This window comes from Pipistrellus kuhlii, unplaced genomic scaffold, assembly GCF_014108245.1.
Source record: "Pipistrellus kuhlii isolate mPipKuh1 unplaced genomic scaffold, mPipKuh1.p scaffold_m20_p_15, whole genome shotgun sequence".
NCBI lineage: Eukaryota > Metazoa > Chordata > Mammalia > Chiroptera > Vespertilionidae > Pipistrellus > Pipistrellus kuhlii.
The window spans coordinates 6,041,029-6,063,221 of NW_023425460.1; the positions used below are offsets into that span (position 1 = coordinate 6,041,029).

The 22,193-nt window shown below is 40.9% G+C and overlaps 1 protein-coding gene across 1 annotated transcript in view; it reads right to left on the bottom strand.

Moving 5' to 3' along the window:
• Positions 1-791: 791 nt before the first annotated feature.
• LRMDA (leucine rich melanocyte differentiation associated) overlaps positions 792-22,193 on the bottom strand; it is a 991,648-nt gene continuing 970,246 nt past the window's right edge. The window contains exons 7-8 of the mRNA XM_036438152.2: positions 11,330-11,411; positions 792-1,168 (exon numbers count right to left, since the gene is read on the bottom strand). Of these exons, the coding sequence (XP_036294045.1) occupies positions 11,332-11,411 (80 nt within the window). The 3' untranslated portion in view covers positions 792-1,168; positions 11,330-11,331. The remainder of the gene's footprint in view (positions 1,169-11,329; positions 11,412-22,193) is intronic.

Sequence of the window (22,193 nt, forward strand, 5' to 3'; positions counted from 1 at the left end):
GGCCTTTGATTATTGTTTTGAGGGGTGGAGTTCCATAGACAGATTTTTTAGAGGCCTCAGATCTGGGACAAATCTACAGGATCTTTTCCCTGCTATTGCCACCAAATGTCCATTGTGTGGATTTCATTATAGAACAAACTAATGCCATTTTTAACACTTTATATTTTCCCTGGAGTTTCTAGTTGCCTTTATTTAATTCTTGAAGTATTTTTTAATATTTTTTTAGGCACTGATATCCTCCTGGTTTTTCCTTTTATAATTCTTTTGAGTTAAATCCATGGTTTCTTTGTAGCCCCCTTCACACACTTCCATTACAGATCATTGCCTAGAATATAATCACATGGGCAACTGAATACAAAAATAAAATCCAATTTGTCATCTATTGGCATATATCCTCAAGTAGCTTTCTGTGTCAGTTTGGATGAACTGTAGCTGCATCTAACAGAATAATTAATAATAAATAAAACATAAGAAAGATATAATTTTATTTTTCCATTACAAGGAGAAATTGGGCAGTACAAAGGTGGAATGGTGGGCTGATTTGTTATCAGAAACTGCTTTCATTCTCAAAGAATCCAAGAAAGTCAAAATTAGAACTCCAGCTACCATGTCTACAAATCAGAAGAAATAATAAGCAGAAAACGATCTCTCTTTTTTATGAATATCTCCTTGAAGCCCCTTCACAACACATCTATAATAATAAAAGCGTAATATGCTAATTTGACCGGACAGCCGAATGACCTTCCAGATGTCCTTTCAGATGAAGCCACTGCAGTGGGGGCCGAGGCAGAGGCAGTTAGGAGCAATCAGGCAGGCAGGTGAGTAGTTAGGGGCAATCAGGTAGGCAGGCAGGCGAGTGGTTAGGAGCCAGTGGTCCTGGATTGCGAGAGGGATGTCCGACTGCCTGTTACAGACAAATCTTATGCCCAACACTATTATCTTCTAACTGGCAGTCGGACATCCCGGATTGTGAGAGGGTACAGGCCAGGCTGAGGATAACTCCCCGCCCCCATGTGTACGAATTTTGTGAACTGGGTCTCTAGGCTACTATAAGTCATTGGACAGAACTTGATCATTAGCTATCCATAGCTGCAAGGGAGGCAGAGGAATGCAATTTTCTTTAGCTTAGTTGAATATGTCTAAGCAAAATCTGTTTTCCATTGCTGACCTAGAAAAGAAAAAAAAAAGAAAAAAAGAATGGGTCCTTGTGAAGAACATATTTCTAACTCTTTCATGTCTTAAAATATCTTTACTTTGGTATTACATTTCTTTCATACTTTGGCAGAGTATAGAATTCTAAGTTAAAAATAATTTTCATCAGAACTTGGAAAGTATTTTTCTACTATAACCTAGCATTCACTATAATGATAGAAGGTCAATCCTACAAAGGTATCATACTTACCTGATTTATTTATTTATTTAGTCTTTGCAAGTGTTTAGTTTTTTATCCTTAGTGTTCTGAAATTTTACAATGATTTTTCCATTTATCAGTTATCATATCCTTTAGCTCTTCAAAATCATGTTCCACTATTTCTTTGATAGTTTTCATTCACTTCCTATATCTTTTCCTTCTATAACTTCTATTCTTGACTGTTAGGCCTCTTGCATAAGTGAATGCAAGGAGAACTATTTGTACCAGACCTATCTTATCTTATCACTTATCTTTTGTCATATTTTTGTCTCTACTTATTTCCATTCTACTTTACAGAGAAAGGCAGCTTGGAAATGTTTTACTTTAAATCATTCAACCCAATTTTTCGACTGCAGTTTGTTTTGCTTTGGCAGATTATTGTAATCATCACAATCTCATTCTTGTTCTTTGAATCTTCCTTTCTCATAGGACTGTGTTATGCTGTGAATGCAGTATTAGCTTACATGTCTCTGAGTAAATAAATAAAAGTTTTGGTCTGTTTTTTCTTTATTATTTAATATCTATATTTCCTTTGAATACTTTGTTTATGTTAGAATCAATCTCTTGTCATATTTCATTCTTCAAATATTTTATGATCTTTGGTTTTCTATTCATATTTAATAATGAAGACATGTAAGAATTTCAGTTAATATAGCTCATGAAAGAAATTCTAACCACTGCAAACATTATGCAGTAATAGACCACACACACTTGAGTTTGGAAGTAGGAAAGGAAAGCTTGCAGCTTTCAAAAATAGAAAGAAAAAAAAAAATTCAAAGCCATAGCTAAGTATGAAAATAAAAGGAAGGTAGCCTATAGGGGCATCATATTTGGTTGTAAAATAAAGGCCTAGGGGAGGAAGTTTTAGGATCAGGGCCCTTAGGCACAATGAGGTGACCTTGACCTGAGTAAGGTTCTGAGTCTGGGAGAATCTGAGATAAAATCCAATTAAGTACTCTGAACAATATGTGATATCAGATGTATTCACACAAAATTGGAAACCAAGTCTAGGCAGTAGGAGATATGGTGTTAGAAATCACACTTCACTTTTAGGAAAGAGATTTCTAACAGATAAGATAATTTCTGCTCTGGAATTAGTGATACCCACAGGGTCTTAGCAAAAGCAAAATTTAAATTTGCCCCAAATAATTATTCTAGCAGTGTTTCCCAAACTTTTGACATATGTGTACCCCTTCTATAATTTTTGTAATGCTGAGTACCCCTCATACTCATGAGAACGTAGAATTAGGCTCAGCTAAGCACGGTGTAGTGCATATGCCCACCAAACTCCGGTGCAACGCGTACCCCCACCAAACTCTTCCCGCACCCCTGGGGGTACACGTGCCACACGTTGGGAAACACTGGAATAGAGTATCAAGTGCTATCATGGCAAAAAATAAAATATCAATACAAAGGAGGAAAAGGAAGAGGGGAAAGAGGACAAGGAGGAGGAGGAGAAATCTAAATAAAAAACCATAATGTTTAGCTAGTATAACAAACAGAAAAATTAAACCCCATGAACTATCTAGGTAATAAACCAATTTGAAAAGAGAAGTTTAAAAAAGGCAATCTGGAAAAATGAATTTCAAAAACTAAAAAATATAGCTAAAATTTTCCAATTTTGATGTACATTATCAATCCCACAGATTTGAGATGCTCAACAAACTCCAAACAGAATAAACAAAAAGAAACCACCCCACAGCACATCATAATCAAGTTTCTAAAAGCCAGTAATAAAGAGAAAAATCTTAAAAGCTGCCAGAAAACAAAGCCTGATCATATACAGAGGGATGAGATTAGAATGACCACAGATCAAAAATGATGCAAGACAGAGCACAGTGAAATGACATATTTAACACACTAAAAGGAAAAAAGTGTCAACCCACAACTCTATATCCAGTGAAAATATTCCTCACAAATGAAGGTTAAATAAGGCCATTTCTAAAAAAGCAAAAGCTGAGAGAGTTTAAGGCAAGCAATGCCATGCTACAAGAAATGTTAAAAGAAGTTTCTTATGCTAAAGAATAATGTTTTTAAAAACACACACTCAGATTTATACCAAAAAATAGAGAACACTGAAAATGGTAAATATAGGAATTATAAAAAATATGTGTATGAAGACTTTTCCTTATTCTTAAGGAATTTCTTTAAAAGATAATTGGCTATGCCCTAGCTGGTTTGGCTCAGTGGATAGAACATCGGCCTGCAGACTGAAGGGTCTTAGGTTAGATTCTAGTCAGGGGCACATGCCCGGGTTGTGGGCTTGATCCCCAGCGGGAGGTGTGCAGGAGGCAGCCCACCAGTGATTCTCTCTCATCATTGATTTTCCTTTCTCTCCCTCTCCCTTCCTCTCTGAAATCAATGAAAATATATTTAAAAAAAAAGATAATTGGCTATTTAAAAAATGTATAATACATTTTATAAATATGTAAAAATAAGATATATGACACTGTAATAATACAAAGGATGATGGCAGGAATGGACACATACTGTATGAAGGTAAGACTTTCATTGGAAGTAAATATTACAGACATACTGTATAAGTTGAACATTATTATTGTAAACCCTAGAATAAAAAGATAAATTGGAATACTAAAGCTACTAAATAAATCATTAAGAAGGAAAAAAAAAGACAATATAAACATAGAAAAATAATAGTATTTATAGAAAGCAAACAGCCAGATGGTAGAATAAAAAAACAAATATACAGATAATTTTATTACATGTATATTATCTAAACACTCTATTAGAAGGCAAAGATTGCTCAATATTTTTAAAAGCAAGAAGCACCTATATGCTACAAATAGAACAAATTTAAATACAATGACATGGGTTAAAAGTAAGAGGAGGAGAAAAGATAAAGCATACAAACACTGAGATAGCTGTATTAATAACAAAGTAGTTTTCAGGATGAGGAATATTATCTGAAATAAGGCAGGACACTTAAATGCTGAAAATGACAAATGCATCTAGAGTATATAATCATTCTTAATGTGTGCATAGCATCTACTAACAGAACTTTACAATACATAAAGCAAAACTCACAGGCTCAAAGGAAATATAAAATTCACAATTATAGTTGGAAATTTTACTATTCATCTCTTTGTAATTAATTTTAATGTATATATAGAATCCACAAAGGCATAAAAGTCAAACAAAAGTGTAAAGCAACTTCTATTAGTTGACATTTATAGGACAATGTACCAATGATAGCAGTAGACACATTTTTACAAGTACACATCAAACATCTTCCATGCTAGACTATGAGCTAAGCTGAAACGTTTAGAAGGATCAAAGTCACAGAGCATATATTCTCATATATACGTACAAATAATAAGAAATCAATACCAAACATATTTTGAAATTAAAGTAGTTCTAAATATCCACAAATCAAAGAAAACATCACAAAAGACATTATTCAATATTTTAAAAATAATTATATAAAAATCACATATCAAAAAGTGTAAGGTGAAGCTAAAACATTATTTAGAAAAGAAAGTATTGCTTTATATAATTATATCAGTGAAGACAGCTTTAAAATCAATTATCTAATTTTCCATATTAGCAAAGTAAGAAAAGAAAGGTAACTCAAAATAAGTGAATGGAAAAATAAAGAACAAAAATTAATAAAATTAAACACATACACACATGAGGGAAAAATCAGTAAAAACAAATCTGGTTTTCAGAAAACATTAAAAAAATTAATTAACTTCTAATAAACCCTGGTCATGGATTAGCAAAAGGACATTAGTGGGACAAACAATAAAATGTTAGTACTGTAGATTAGAAGTATTGTCTAATGTTAGTTTTCTGGTTTTGATAATGGTATTGTAGTTAGTTATATAAGATGTTAACATTTGGGGGAGCTAGATGGAAGGTACATAGAAACTCTGTGCTATTTTTTGACAACTTCTTTGTAAGTCTGAAATTATTTCAAAGTGAAAACATTTTTAAAAAGAGAGAAGAACTTCTGTTTTTGAGAAAATCTGTTAAGAAATAAAAAGTGCAAGGTGATGATTGAGAAATATTTGTAATACACATATCTGATAAAGACTTGTATCAAGACACAGATAGTGTAATAAAGTTACCAGGGCTAGGGGAAAGGAGAAATGGGGAGTTTGATTTAATACATGTGAAATTTCTGCTCAGGATGATGAAAAAATTCTGGAAATAGATAGTGGTGAGTGTTGCACAACATTATGAATGCATTTAATGACTGAATTCTATACTTAAAAATAGTTAAAATCTTATATTATGTATATTTTTATCATAATAAAAGGATATGAAAAAAAAACCCCAAATTTGAAAAAAAAAAAAAAAGCAAATATCCACAAAAGAAAAGGGAAAAAAGAATTGTGGTATCTTCATACACTAGAGTACTTCTCAGTAATAATAAGCAACAATGTGGATAAACCCCAGAAATATAATACTTAACAAATGAACCCAGACAAAAAGTAAGTATATGCTATATGACGCTATTTATATGAAGTTCTGGAAAAAGCAAAACTAATCTGTAGCGACAGGAATAAGCCAGTTGTTGAGCAGGGCTGGGGGTTGTGACTGAGAAGGAGTGTAAGGGAACTCTCAGGGGTGATGGGAATGTTTTATATCAGGATTGGCATTGTGATTATACAGGTGTATGTATTTGGCACAATATTGAACTCTAATGTGTAATGAGGGCATTTATTGTTCTAGTTTATCTAAATTGTTCTTCAATGAAGTTGATGAAAAGAAGGAAGGAAGGAATAAGGAAGGGTGAGTAGGAGGCAAGGAGGGAAAGAGGGAGGCAAAATTCTCATAACCATAGCAATTAGAATAGGGTAACACTGATACAAGCAGGGCAATTACACAGGTTGAATAAAACAGACAGTTCAGAAACAATTCCAAATATATACAGAAATTTAGCAATGGCTGAAGTGGATAGTATTAAAAAGGAGAAAAAAAAGAGAAGCCGAACAATAAGCCAACCGTGTAGTAAAAAAGTTTAATTATGAGCCTGCATCACACCAACACACAGTCCACTGCAGAAGGACTAAACACCTAAATATCCAAGGTAAATTTTTACAACTTTTAAAAGAAATTGTAGAAAAATAATTTTATGATTTTAAGATATTGAAGAATTTCTCAGATATCACAGCCCCTGTAACTCTTCCATACATATATCACAAAAATTAAGAAAGTTGATCACATCAACATTGCAAAAATCCTCCCCAAAAGACAAATAAATTTAAAAGGCATATATATCATAGGCTCTCAAAAGATATCTTAAAAAAAAAAAAAAAAGATATTTACTAACTCGTTAAAATCAAGTTATCACATCTAGATAATAGGGCATCCAAAGATGTGTAGTTTTCAGCTTGAATCATTTCAGAAGAGCAAGTGCTACTAACTTACATTAACAATATTTGAAAAGTTAAGTATTTCTATTTCAACATATTGATATGTTTCTTATTAAAATTCAACATAGCCAAAAGTAATTTGGCTCAGTGGATAGAGCATCGGCCTGCAGACTGAAAGGTCCCAGGTTCAATTCAGGTCAAGGGCATGTACCTTGGTTGCGGTTGCTGATCGATGATTCTCTCTCATTGATGTTTCTTACTCTCTATCCCTCTCTTTTCCTCTCTAAAAAAATCAATAAAATATATATATTTTAAAATTCAACATAACCAATGTCTTGGGCCACACATTACTCTAGTTGATTTTCAAACTTCATAAACAAATTTACTCGCCCTAACCAGTTTGGCTCAGTGGATAGAGCTTTGGCCTTCGGACTGAAGGGTCCCAGGTTCGATTCTGGTGAAGGGCATATACCTTGGTTTGGGGCACATCCCCAGTAGGAGGTGTGCAGGAGGCAGCTGATTGATGTTTCTCTCTCATCGATGTTTCTATCTATCCCTCTCCCTTCTCTCTGTAAAAAAATAATAAAATATATTAAAAAAAAAAAAAAACTTTACTCCGCTGTTCCTCAGTGATAGAACGTGATAGAAAGTGATAGAAACCTAGGCTTTAAGATTTTCCAGAGATGGAGGTTTGATGAACACATGGCAGACAGAAAACTGTCCCTTGCCTTCCTTCTCATTGCTCCCTCAGCTCCCTCTGTGTTCCACGCGGGAGTGATCTCCTTTGGCATAATTCAATGTATTCCCATTTGCATCACCCCTACTTTAGCAGCTTACCTCCACTACACTCCATACTTAGAATTTTCTTTTTTCTTTCTTAGCAAAACTCCTTTGTCCTAGATTACATGTCCTCCATGCCACATGCCAATTTACTTTAGAAAAATTAGCAATGCTAATGTGCTAATATGTATGAGTAGCATAACTTATTATTTACCCCAGCTACAAAGTGACAAATTAACAGTTAGGATTATAGTTACCCAAAGGAAAAACACTAATATTGGAAAATTTCAAATAAACTTGTAGGAAGATGGGGGTTTTAGGATAGAGGGCTTGTCTTTTAATGTTCTTCCAAGTCCCCTCAGTGTGCGCTGCTGCACTGAGAGTAACATGCAGTGCTCCACCCAGGGCTGATGGTTGGTTTGTCACACAAACATGTAACCAACATGTTCTGTGCTCTGGTCTCATTTCCTATTCCAGGTCATAGTCACTTGACAACAGGGTATTTGGGCAAATTAGAGCAGAATCAAGCCATGGGAACAGCCTTCTTGAGTGAGGCTTTCTTTGGAAAACAGAACTGGGAGAAGCAGCTAGTGAATGTCACATATGGTCAACTGTGATGGGCAGACAAAATGGAACACCCTCTATGGGCCCTGCGCTGTCCACCCCGGGCAGTGGGCAGTGGTACAGGTGTGACTGTGGCTGCTCTCCTAAGTCGTGATTACTGAGCACTGCTACTGTTTTGATGCAAAGAACCCTGTTAATCTGCATACTGACAAAAAAACAGAAAGATGGTCAAGTTACTTCTTAGAAGAAGCAAAAAAGACATTTTTTCCTTGTAACTCTGCAAGGTACATCTCTGACGGAAACCCTCCCCATCCAACACACACACACAAGCACGCACGCACGCACACACACACACACACGCATGCACATAAAAATAGAAAACCCAAGCAAAAAATCCCTTCATCAGAGTCTGTGTCTTGCTTTACTTTACTCCTTGCTACACGAGTATGTGAAAGTGCACCACACTCAGACATGCAGCCTGATCGAGTGATAATCTCCTATAATGTGCCTCTATTTAAAGCCACAAACAGATGGAGGGTTTATGAGCAAGGCTGGTAAAAGTAAAAGCAAATGATTGTAATAGTTGTACTTTTAATAGGATTCCCCGCAATCTAAAACATTATTCCTCAAGGAACAAATTGTTCTATAAAATTATGTTACTTAGGAAGAAGACAGTCCGCCCTGACTTTGCTGAGGCAACAGAAGACTCTGGGATGCAGGGTGCTCTCAAGTAGATCAGCATTCTGGGAGAGAGGACTCGGGGATACCACGATCCCCAAGGAAAACGCTCGGTGGAACAGGGCAAAAAGCAGAAAGATCAAGGGTAGAAAAAAAAGCATATGAAAGATGTATGAGTTTTGATTGAGCTTATTACCTTCTAATCCTCTACTCTTCTTCTTCAGTCCACAGGCTGCCTCTCTATCCACTGAGCCAAGCGGCCAGGGCACATAATCCTCTACTCTCTAAAACAAGGCTTGAGAAATGTCTATGGATTTAAGATAAGCACACAACATGGCTTCCTTCTCTACCAGTGCAGACCAGTTACTCCAGCACAGCAAATCTTGCTTAACAGTGGAATCGCCAATGACCCAAAGTGAAATCATTGCCATTATTCCTTTTTTAAGAGAAACAAAATGCACTATAATCCTATCATTAAGAGGAATATACTGTAGTGATGGCCTTCTTGTAAATTATAATTAAAGCTAATCTTAATTAAAGTTATTACACCATTTTGGAAGAACATAAACAACCAAAGAGAGGGAAACAATGTGGTCAGTAACTCACTCCAAAAATATTTTTTTCGCCTCCAAAGCTCTCATTGAGGGAGACATTCCTGCATATGATACAAATGGTTCTGACATTAAGAAAAGTAAACAAGTAAGAAAAATAAAGATGGAAAAATTCTGTGGTCAGTTCACAAGTGCTTTTTTATTGTTTGAGGCAGGGTTAAAACCTTTTATAAAGACAAGGATATATGTGCTGCTAGATTGGATATGACATGGGACTAGTCTAGCTGCCCTTGTGCAGAACTCAGGCTGCCCATAATATGCCAAGGACAAAACAAAGAACTAGGGTGGGACCCGATGCAGCTAATTTAAAGCATTATCCCGATGCTGTTTTATAGATCAAAAAGAAGAAGAAAAAAAAAGGTACTTGACTCTGGTTATTCATGGATTTGAGAAATAAAGGCAAACACGCAATGTCCTCCCTTAACCGTCTTGGGGATTTTAAGTTAAATAACTGATGACCAAAGGTTACATAATCTACAAAAGGGACTCCGGCCAGGCCCCACGCAAGTCATTCAAGGACTGTGCTGACTCAGTGCCTGAGTCCCTGTACATGGGCTAGAACTGAGAAAATCGGTTCTTCTTGGGTGTTTCAGGGATCCTGACTCCCCAAACGGTTTTACAATAGCAACTCTTTAGTTATTTGGTACCTGTAACTAGAAGGATTCTCTTTCAGGTTTTGCTGTCCTCAAACTATACTAGAACTAGGAGATACAGTGATCACCTGGTCTAAATAGAAGAAACAAAAATAAATGACACTAAAGCCCCCCACCCAGCCTGATCATCATGCTTATTTTCCTGGAAACATTGGTGCTGAAGTATGGTCCAACACACACCAAGGCTATCTCACCAGCTATGGATTTAATTTCTGAGAGGTCCTGAGAATGACACCAAATTGAAAGGGTTTGTGTTGTGCATTACAACTGTTTTGTCTGACAGACATTTTCTATAGTCTTCCTGTCTCTCTTACCTTCTGATACACCACTTTCTTTTATCATATTACTACCTTAAAGTAGCACCCAAAGGAGCAAGCTAGCTCCAAACACAACTATGGCCATATAGTAGAAGGTGCATGTGGTTAGAAATGAATGAGTGAGTGAATGAATGAGTGAATGGATGAATGAATGAGTGAATGAATTAAAAATATTAAAAGTCCCTGGTATACCCAGAGCCTGGTGCTGGAAAAGATGCCTGACACTGCCAAGTATGCAAGGCAAAACATGGATTTAGAAATGAACAAAACAAGGTTAAGTCCATGCTTGTATTGTCAGGGACTTAGGGAAAGCTAGTTACTCCAATTCAGAAAGTGTGACAACATGAAACAGGCCATGCATGAATGGCCCGGCTGAAAACTTACACCTTCTGCTCTCTGAAAAATTGCAAACCAAAACCCATTGCCCGTGAGAAAGATACTAAAGAATGGGGTGGGCCACAGAGAATATGAGATATGCGAGGAAAAAACAAGAGTGGGCTTCCTCAAAATTGCGACTATTTCACTAAAAAGAAGCCCACAGGACAATGACATCAGAGGGATCTCTACTCAGTAGGCAAGCTGAAGACAGTCTCTCTCACTTGGTCACAGCCACTGCGCATGCTCACAGAGGCCCCAGGTGTGACCTCTGCTCCCCCGTGAGCAGCGGAGGGCCAGGCAATCTATCATGGTGTTCATCCTGTCAGCCCCGGTGCTTCGCCGCTGCTGTCTGTCACCCTGGTGGATGAGACCTGCTTAAGGGCAATCATGTCAATCTCTGTGTGACCACTCAGTGTAAGGCAGAAAGATGATGGTGACAGGCCTGGCGAAGTCAGCAGAAGGTACCAAAAGCCGAAGTCGTAGCCTTCCCACAGAGATGCCACCTGGGCATGGTCTTTTTTGTTCAGCTTTTTCTTTATGTCTGCTTTCCCTTTTTGCTTAAATCCTCATGACATGGGCTAAGACACACAGAACTTGCCTTCAGAGCTGGTCATCTCGGATAAACCTGTTGCCCTCCGAGTTCTTCCCATAGTAAACATAGCGACACTTCCCCAGGACACCTGGAAACAGAAAAGAACATTGTTACAAACCGCCGTTCCAGCAGGAACCGGATGGTGCTGCAAAGCAGGACCCAACACAGGCCCAGGTCCCACGGGTGGCAGCACAAGGAGTAAGTCCCTCAGGGAAGGACCCTCCCTTCTTGTCCTCACCGTTGACATTCAAATATCATAAAATGTCAGCAGAGTACAGGCTCCCAGAATATCGTGACTTCCCCCATGATGTCTCTTCCACATTTTAGAGACTTTTCTAAGTTGCCCAATTACTCCTCAAAAGAAAGCATAACCCTCTCCTCTCTCCAGGTTTTCTTTCTTTTTTTTTTTTTTTTTTTTAATAAGTTTTTATTGTTCATATTATTACAAATGTTCCTTCCCCCCCCCCCCCCCACCATTGCTCTCCTCCACCAGGTTCCCACCCCACCCTCTGCCCTTTCCCCACTCCCCATTGTCCTCATCCATAGGTGCACAGTTTATGTTCAGTCTCTTCCCACGCCCCCCTCTCCCCTTTTACCCAAGAATCATCAGTTCACTCCCCTTCCATACCTCTGATTCTATTATATTCAACAGTTAATATTGTTCATCAGATTTTTTTAATTTCCTTGGTTTTTAGATTCACTTGTTGATAGTTACGTATTTGTTGTTCATAATTTTTATCTTTGTTTACTTTCTCTTCTGAAAGAACCCCCTTCAGCAATTCATATAATTCTGGTTTGGTGTTGATGAACTCCTTTAGCTTTTTTTTATTAGTGAAGCTCTTTATCTGACCTTCGATTCTGAGTGATAGCTTTGCTGGGTAGATTATTTTTGGCTGTAGGTTCTTGCTATTCATCACCTTGAATATTTCTTGCCATTCCCTTCTGGCCTGCATGGTTTCTGTTGAGAAGTCAGCTGACAATCGTATAGGTACTCCTTTATAGGTTACTACCTTCTTTGCTCTTGCTTCTTTTAATATTCTCTCTTTGTCTTTTGCTCTTGGAATTTTAATAATGATGTGTCTCGGTGTGGTCCTCTTTGGATTCCTTTTGTTTGGAGTTCTGTGTGCTTCCTGGACTTGTAAGTCTAATTCTTTCACCAGGTCGGGGAAGTTTTCTGTCACTATTTCTTTCAGTATGTTTTCAATATCTTGCTCTCTGTCATCTTCTGGGACCCCCATAATTCTGATGTTGGTTTGCTTGAAGTTGTCCCAGAGGTTTCTTACATTATCTTCAAGTTTCTGGATTCTCTTGACTTCTAGCTTCTGTGGAGGAGTGTCTTCTGGCTCTTTATGTTCCAAATCTTTGACTTGATTCTTGCGATCTTCCCTTCTGTTTTTAGGACTCTGTAAAATATTTTTTTATTTCAGACAATGTATTCTTTATTTCTTGTTGGTCCCTTATCATTTCTTGTTGACTCCTTATTAATTCTAGTTGATCTCTTTTCATATCCTCATAGGCCTTATCCATCTTTTCTAGGAAATTCTTGAAAAACCTTATAAGCGTAGATTTGAACTCTATATCCAGATGCTTTTTGTCCTCCATTTCTTTCGTTTGTGATCTATTTTGTTGTCGCATTTCGCAGTTACAGATGGGATGGGGTTTCAGGGTGGAGCCTGCAGCTTTGGCTTCCGTCAGCCCTATGCGGGTCCTTCAGTGTTCGCTGCTGGCGCCTCTGAGAGAAAGGTGCCCTCGATTTTCGCCTGCTGCCAAACAGTCTATGCTCTCCCACAATGAGCCCGGTATTGGGGTTCAGTTCCGTTTGAAGTGGAGTTGGAGGTGGTGTTCAGAGCAGTCTGGAGCCCCAGTCTCCTTCCCGTCAGGGCAATCCCGCGGCACAGCCGACTGTCCCTTCTCTGTGTGCAGTGTGCGCACCTCCGGGACCTCCTTTCGCCTCTCCCTGGGGTTCCGCCTTACAGCCCGGCTCCCTATGGCTGAGCCTGAGTCCCCGGGGTCTGGCTTAGAACTGGGGTTCAGAGCAGTCGGGGGTCCAGCTCAGTCGGAGTTTTATCTCCTTCCCGATAGGGAACGCCAGCCAGGCACTCGGCCTCCCTCCTCTCCAGCTCCTTCCTCTCCGCGCGCGCCGCGTGTCTCCGTACCTTGGGCTTTTACAGTTCCTCCGTGCCTCCTTTTGGTTTTCTCCTTGCTTCTCGCTGTAGAATTTCCAGTCAGTCAACCTTCCTGTAGTTCTAGGCAATGTCTGTTTTATATTTTAGTTGTATTTTATTGAAATTGTTGTGTGCAGCTGCGGCTAGGTGTTCACCTGGGGGCAGCCATCTTGGATCTCCTCTCCAGGTTTTCTTAGCAGTTTCTAAAAATGGGACATTAAGAATTTAAAGATGGGCCTGGCCCAAGCAAAAGATGTGGAACAGTCTTCCCTGAATGTGACTATTTTCAGTCCTCTGTCATGAGTCAATATTGCTAACTTCCTAAAAGGACCTTCCAGTTCCCAGGAGGCACCAAGCACTTAAGGGCTGATCAAGGAAGAGGGCTGGTGCTGACAACAGGCCACATGGAAAGTCACAAGAGCCTGGATGCTAAAGGATCCTTCTCACAGGTTGAACTATAGTCTCAGGTAGGGATGCATTTGATTTTATATATATAATATTCAGAGAAGACTGTTCAATATATATTACTTATTTCAGAGAGGGAGAGAGAAACATCAATGACGAGAATCATTGATCAATACCCTCTCCCCCCTTTCCCCACCACACACACACACACACACACACACACGCACACGCACACGCACACGCACACACACTGGGCATTGAGCTTGAGACCTGGGCATGTGCTTTTGACCACAATCAAACCTGGGGCCCTTCAACTGAGCCAAACCAGCCATGGTTGATTTTTATTTTCAGTTTTATTTTAAATAATTGTATAGCTCCATATACAGTTTTCCTTTCACTCAAGGAAGTTATGGGAGGGTTTAACTATAAAAAATACTCTTAGAATAAGGTTAAACCTTTTAAGCAACTCAATATTTATTTTAAATATCCATAAGAAATCACCTACCATAATTATTATAAAAGCTTTGTAGGATATTTGAGGGGAAAAAAGTTTTTCCAAGGAAACATTTATACTACAATTTTATTTTTGCCACCTTGTTTTTTCTTCTAATTTTGGAAAAAACTTAAAAATCAGCTTCACAGCTGTCTTGTTACTAATAACACTTGAGTCTCTGATGTGTGCATAACCAGAAAGAAAAAAACGAACAAAGAAATGTCCATAAAACATTAATTCATGAGCCACAAATCAGCCTATAAAAATAGCTACCTATATGTCTGATTTCTTCCCATCAGTGTGATAGTAGGAAACCAACAATCGCCAGCTATTCTTTACTTAGGATAAATTAGCATTTGAAATTATCCAGGTCCTTCACATCAGAAGTTCTAAGTAGTAAATATTTTGTGATTGTATAAGAGACATTTCTCCATTGCAGAACTTTAAATCTTCTTAACTACAGATTAACAATGACTCAGAAACTTTTAAGGACAAGCAGGCAGATGCTCCTGGGTTTGAATGACTTGGGACAAAGTTGGGAATTGGGGTCACAGAATCTGAGAGTTGGTGAGAGGATGATACTCTCCCATGGCCTCCAAACTGGTCTTGGTGATGCTCTCATTCCTTCTATTTTTTACTGTATTCCCAAGAGCAAGTTTGCTGTGTTCCACCCCCTCACCCCCCAGCCCCGCCCCTGGCCATCCTTTCTCCTTCGCTCCCCATCCCCAATTTCTGTTTTTGGGTTTGGGACTGGAAACACTGGAAACACGGAGCTTGGATAAAACTTTCCGGAATCCTTAAAATCTCTATGTGATTCTTTTAGCTATTGCCATTGAGCTGTTCTTATTGTATAGCGCCTCGGTTGGACTGACACTGACCCCAATGCCCAGAACCTGTCTGAGGGCTTGGCTGGTTAGAATCTGTTCCAGGAACAGCATCCCCTACAGGCCTGGGAGGGAGTGTCGCAGGTGTTTCTGGAAATCCACAAGGGGCTTCCTTAAACATAATTGATTCAAATGCACCCATGAAGAATGAGGCGGAAAGATGTTAATGTCTCTCTATAGCACCAGGACAGCATGCATTTTTATACACACACACACACACACACACACGCACGCACAAAATGGACAGGGCTGTCAGATATCATAAAGAGCCCAGTCTTGCTCTTGAGTAAAAGAATGCGAGGCAGACACAGGACACACATACCATACTCCAGTGGGCGTATTCATTCCCTCCTGCAAATTTTCCAGCACATTCGGATTGGATTTCTTTTCTCTGCCCTCTCCCCACAGTAAACCTCAACTCTGGCTTTGGCCTAGGTGAAACCTGGGCCTCAGATGCCACCCTGGAAATAGGCTGTTACACCTTGAACGTGGGCCCTGACATGGAGGAAGGTGACATGTTCTGAGCCATGTTTCCCAGTCCTCCTCTCTGGTGGCATTGATAAAAGTCCTTTTTGAGGTGCTGCTTTGGGCCTGGAAGCAAGATGGTTTATAGGCACCCTGGAGAGAGAGGCTGCCTGATGAATGCAGGAGACGCAGGGAGGTGTCAGAGCTTGGAGAACGAGGCAAGGACATGAGGTATTAATATTGTCAATGATCTCCTGACGGGAAAACAGATACCACAGTCACTGTCAGATTTAAATAGACACCGAGTGCATTAGTGACAAAAGGGCAGACTTCAAACAAAGGGGCTGTGTGGCAGGGAGCAGGGCTGGTCTCTGTGCGGGCAATACCCTGATCTGAACAGACACTGTCAGGGCGGGAGAGGGGCCCTGGATTGTGTGTGGTGACAGAAAACAGAGATGCCGACAGAGATACCAGTGCCATATTATGCCAAGGATATTCTAATGCTGTCTGCGGCTCTAACAAAAGCTGACATCACTCCCTACCACTGGGGTCTCCTCCACCCACTCTGACAGGTTTTCTCCCCAGACGTCTTCACAGAACTCGCTGTGGCTGTGGAGTTCCTGGCAGCCCTGTCTGCGAGAGTGCCGGGGTCAAGGGGCCTAAGGATGACCTCAGTCCATAAACCTGGGCTTTGCAGGTGGAGCCCGCTCATCTCCCGATACCTTGGCTACTGGGGGTGATCAGAGTGCCAACCTGTGAGGAGCTGTCACCTGGAGTGACGTGCTTCAAGGGAAGCCACTGTGTCTGTGGACTGCCCCAGGACAGCATAGGGACCCTCCAGCAGCTGAAAATTAAACCCAGCTGCCCTGCTAGTGCCCCTCTGGGAAGAAAGGCGGTCCGGCCAGTGACAGACTAAAATTTATAAACTTGAACCGCCTACCATTACACAAGTGTTATCTCCACCGAGACTCCTATCTGACCAGGCTCACAGTTGGGAGGTGATCACCCCCCAACGGGAACTTATGTGCTAAATAAATTAATAAATGACATGAACAAGGAAGAAAATAAAGCCACATCCCCGTATGTGGCCATAGCCCTTTACTTATCACGAAGGTTATTTGCAACAAGAGGATTTGCTCTTAAATTAAGGCAGGTGGTGGCGTGTGGCTCTCTTTCCTGCTCTCCCCATGGCCCCTCCTCCTGCCTGTCCCGATAACTGCCTCAAACTGTGACAATGACAGGGAACCCTTTGCTAAGGCATTTTGTGGGGGAGGCACACAGGCTGGGATTTGGGAACCAGCTATGGTGACTCAAGAGGCAGTGGTCTCCCTGTGCATTTCCAATGCATCCGCTTGTTTCTGTCTCCTCCACCTCCTGTGTCTGGGGCTTGGAGGGGGAAACAGCATTTAGTGGCATATGCAGTGTTTTTAGTTCTCTGGGGAGAAATTAATTGGCCATAATAAGGGAAGCAAACTGGCCATGCATCAGGCCGGCCTGTAGCCATCGGTGCGAGGTTCCTTTCTGGGGGCCCTAAGAACAATGGCAGTGTGCTGTCCCCTGGGAAATCCCCTCCTGCCAAAGGAGACTCCTAATCTTTCTTAAGTAGCCAGCTCCGCCATCGCCATAACTTCTTAAAACTCTAATTATGGGGGGAAATGTTTGGGGAAGAATCTGCTTTAAAGAGGCCCTTTATCTTTTAAATGTTTCCCCCCACTGGAATGAATGTTCTAATTATGCAGGTTAAGTTATGACCTTGGAGCTGCCTCTCTCCTTGGCTGCAAGGCTGCGAGGGCAGGAGTGGCCCTGGAGACACTGCTGGGGAGAACCCTGAGTATGCGGGGAGGGGCGGAGGGAGGGAAGAGGCCTAGCCCAGGCATGCAGAGTTCAGCAAAGACTCAGGGCTCCTGGGCCTCCGGAGGGCCTTGCACTTCCAGTTGATAAGAAGAGGTGGAGGCTATCTAGAGTTAGACCCAGCACTGCCCCAAGTCATGTAATCATGTGATCATGCCCCCCTCCCATTTCTTCACTGGGCTAGTTTCCCCATTTGTAAAGTGAGGGCTAAGGGCCAGATAATCTCTGAGGTTAGTTTTAGCTTGGAAGTAGAAGAATTAATATTTCCCAGTGCCTCCCTTATGAAGATGAGGATGGCAGGTCCAATCTTGCCTGATATAACAGGCATATCCAATGGTGAGTTCATCAAAAATTTCATTTGTACTAAATCAGTTTTTGATACCCATCAGGCCAAAGGACCATAACATACAGAAGTGGAGTGCTGCTGGATCTCAAAATCCCCAACTAAAGAGCACCCACTAACTTTCTGCAGTGCATTTCATGCTCCGAGCTGAGAAGTGCTTGCCACTACCTAGCCTGTGTCTTGGTAGCTTTGACTCAAATCTCCTAATTCCATATTCAACAGAACTAAGACTAAATATCAGATTTAGTAGGTTTACTATGTGCATTTTAGTTGTGACAAAATAATAGTCTTTACTCATCTACATTAATAAAGAGAAAAATGCTAATTGACCATACCTTAGCTATGCCCACAGCCAATCAGAGTGAGTAAGCAAATTAACCCAACAAGATGGAGGTTAATTTGCATACACAGTCGGGAGCAGTATGAAGCCTGCTATGAGGTGAAGGGGGACAGCGGAGGGAGCTACTGGAGTGGTGCTCCAGACAGAAGCAAGGACTTGTTGACTCTGTGTGGCTCAGGACCATGGACCTGCCAGCTCCCAGGTGGCTGAGGAGCCATGACTTGGCAGCTCTGGGAGGCCCAGGAGTGGGGATGTGTGGGCTCCTGGACAGCTGGGGTGGGGAGCAGGGACTTGCTGGCTCCCAGGAAGCTGGGAGTGAAGCCAGGGGCCTATTCTTGCACAAATATCATGCAATGGGCCTCTAGTCTCTCTATATAAAAGCCTAAGTGACTGAACGAGTAAATGATTGGTCTACCAGTTGCTATGATGCGCACTGACCACCAGGGGGTAGGTACTCGATGCAGAAGTTGCCCCTGGTGGTCAGTGCTCTCCCACAGCTGAGCACTGCTCAACTGACCAGTGGGTGCCAGATGCTGAGCTCACTGCCAGCGAGCCTCTCCCACCTCCATGGTAGTGCTACCAAGCACTGACAGCGGCAGCAGGTGTCTGGCCCCAGCTGCCTGTCGCTTCCAGCACTACTACCTCCCTTGAAACCAGCACTCCAACATCCCCCAAGGGTCTCAAAGTATAAGAGGGCACAGGCCAAGCTGAGGGACTCCACTGGTGCACGAATCCATGAATCGGGCCTCTAGTACAAATATATACACTTATTTGATGATGCAATATAGGTTGGGCCAATAAATCTGTATTAGTAAAATAAAGTATCAATTTTATTAACCTTATTATCATCTTTGGTAGTCACCATTTTAAATGCTATTCTTACCAATGCTTGTTAGAGTAGCTGTGCAATGACAAGCAGGTTTTTCTCTGCTGTGATGGTAGTAGTTATAATTGAGCAAGTTCTACAGGGCAAAGGACCTAGGGCTGCTCACAGATGGATGCCTGTTCTCTAAGCTGCAAGAGTGAAGAAAGGAGCTAAACTCTTCACGGCCTCTGAAAAAAGTGATGATGGTATTAGGAAGAGGTGGGTGGGTCCATTGGCAGAGAGGGAAGAAGTATCCAGAGAATCTTTCTGGTCCATTGTGGAATATTCTAGAATAGTGGTCCCCAACCTGTTTTTGGCCATGCCCCACCTAAGCATCTCTAAAATCCTGATGCCCCAACCCTGTGACACATAATACTTGTTATTCAAAAAGTGAATTCCTATTCACATGGAGGAAGCCAAAAAGGCCATTAACTTGGTCTAACCAGGCTTCCAAAGAACATGGCATCCATGAAAGAGAGAAATGAAAGAACAAAAGGTCAGTTGAAGTACTGAGGAAGAAATCACTACGAAACTGTTAAAAAATAATAGTAATATGAAATGATATGAAAAAATAGCAAATAAAGTTTCAGAACATAATAGAAAACTGAAATGCATAAACATGTCACAATATATATTTACATACTGTATATGAGGCCCTTAGTACCATAAGAAATGCAAAAAAATCACTGTTAATAACTCATGCTTGAATTCCCTCTCCCCCTTAAAATCAAGTTGCCGCCCTGTGGGGCCTGTGCCCACGTTGGGAACCAACGCTTTAGAACCATGCTTCCAGGTGACACTGCACAAACCCATTGGCACGTAGCCTCTGCAATACTCACTCCTGCCCCGATTCTAATAATACCCAGTGCCCGAAACAGTACTCATACCGAGGAGGCATGCAGTGACTATTTGTAGACCAGATAAATTAATATCATTAAAATTATCATCCATACACAATGCAAACAAAATCCACACTGTTAGGAATTTCAGTTGTCGGACACTCATACTTTAGTCTCTGGTAGGAGTACAGATGTCTTAAATGCTTTAAAAACACATACAGATTAGACGGTTGCCTTACTAAAGAAGGAGGCAAAGTAAGAGAAGGCAGCAGCTTCCGTTCCTAAGCACGGGTGTTGTTTTTATGCTGAGCACTTTTCTCCCAGGAAAACAAAGTAATCACTCCGTCTGCTGAAGGGGAGAAGTGCACGGAACATTATCATCCAGCCTTAAGAGCTGTAAACACCAGCCACGGGAAAGGACAGTCCCCAGAAAGCACGCTGCTCGCTCTTTGTTATGTGCAGCTGCGAGGGAGCTGGGACCTGGGAGGAGCAAACACCCATGTTTTACCGTCCTGGGAAGCGGCTGGAGCAGTACCCTGAGGTCAGCGGTGTGCTGAGCTATCAGCTCGCTGTGGATGCCACACAGGATTAACAGAGCCTGCGGAGTTACAGGCGTCCGCGCACAGCCTGCTTCACTGTGAGCTACTTAAGTACTAAGGCCAAACAAAAGAAAGAGACACTGAAAGGTCTTAGGGAACGGGTTGCTTGGGAGCAGATTTTGTGCAAGGGAGAGCCACGTCCATACTCCAGGCCAGGTCCATCTGAGACTCAAAGGGGGACAGGCTCTCGTCCTGAGCCCCGAGGGGAGGGCAGAGAAGGCACAGGAGAAAGTGGTACTTCCTCCCCACACCACCTGAGTGGGACTTCAAGCAAGTGGCTCAGTTTATGAGCAGAGTCTCAGGTTGGAATGGATTGTTGTGGTCGCAAAATGCTTGCTAACCCCCAAAACGTCTTCTCTAAAGGATTTAGCACACTGTCCTTGCTAAATCCTTCAGGGACACCTCACACAGTGCTGCCTAAAGGATGCTCCTAGACTTACAAATGAGTATGCTCCCTCAAACTCTTCTCCTTTCTTATACTACACAACCCATGCAGAGTAGTCAGCCAAACAAGCCAGTCAGAGAAAAACAAGTATCAGGATCTCACTTATATGTGGAATCGAATGAACAAAATCAACTGATGAACAAAATAGATCCAGAGACACAGAAGCATAGAACAAACTGATGAATCTCAGAGGGAAGGCAGGGGATTGGGGGTGGAAGATGGGGGATGGGGAAGAGATTTATGGGAAACTTATATCCATATATGTATAGCCCATCTGTACAGACAATAGTGTAGATGGGTGTGGGATGGAGGGGGTCAATGGGGAAAGAAAAGGGGGATGTCTGTAATACTTTCAACAATAAAGATACATTAAAAAAAAAAAAAAAAAGAGTGGCCAGGCCCTGCCAGGCTGACCCTGATGTACAGTGGTGGACATTTGAATTCTGCCATTTGACCCGAAGAATGCTTTGGCTTGAGGCTTATGAATATAACCATGTAAACCAGCCTGGTAATTTTTCTTTCAAGAAGCATTCATTATTCAGAGCAAGCCCCATTTAGCCAATTCATTCCTTAATTTTTGTTTATTTTTCTACACCTCCCCTGTTCCCTCTTCTACCTTCCCCCACCGCCTTTCCCTCTGGTAATCACCATACTGTTGTCTGGGTCTATGGACTTGCTTAATTTTAAATTCAGTCAAACCATATTCTACATTTAACCTTTTCAATTTTATTTGATTGAAGTTATTTTTAATGGAATCAATTCTTTTCCATGTAATTTGTACATCAAGGTTAAGGTCCATACTCAGCACTTGGCAAATATCAAGTTTCACAGATTGCCTTCTAAGTCTCTGGGACTACATATTTTATAAAGTCACATTTCCTTAAAGCAAATTTTGCAGATCTAAATTGTGATGGGAAGACTTGCGTCCTCTATTAGAGTTTAGTCAACACCTTTCGTTGTGTGTAATTTTAGCTCATTTCGATTTTATTTTGTTTTTATTATTTCTACCGAGGAGATTTCCTTCCCATGAATGTGTGCAGTTTTCAATATACCAACAAAACACAAATCTCCGGCAGTTTTACTCGCTGCCAGTTTTATTTCAGGTTCATTATGTTTACCAGCAATGTTTATTATAAATTAAAGTAAATGATGATTTTTTATTCATTTCTCAGCACA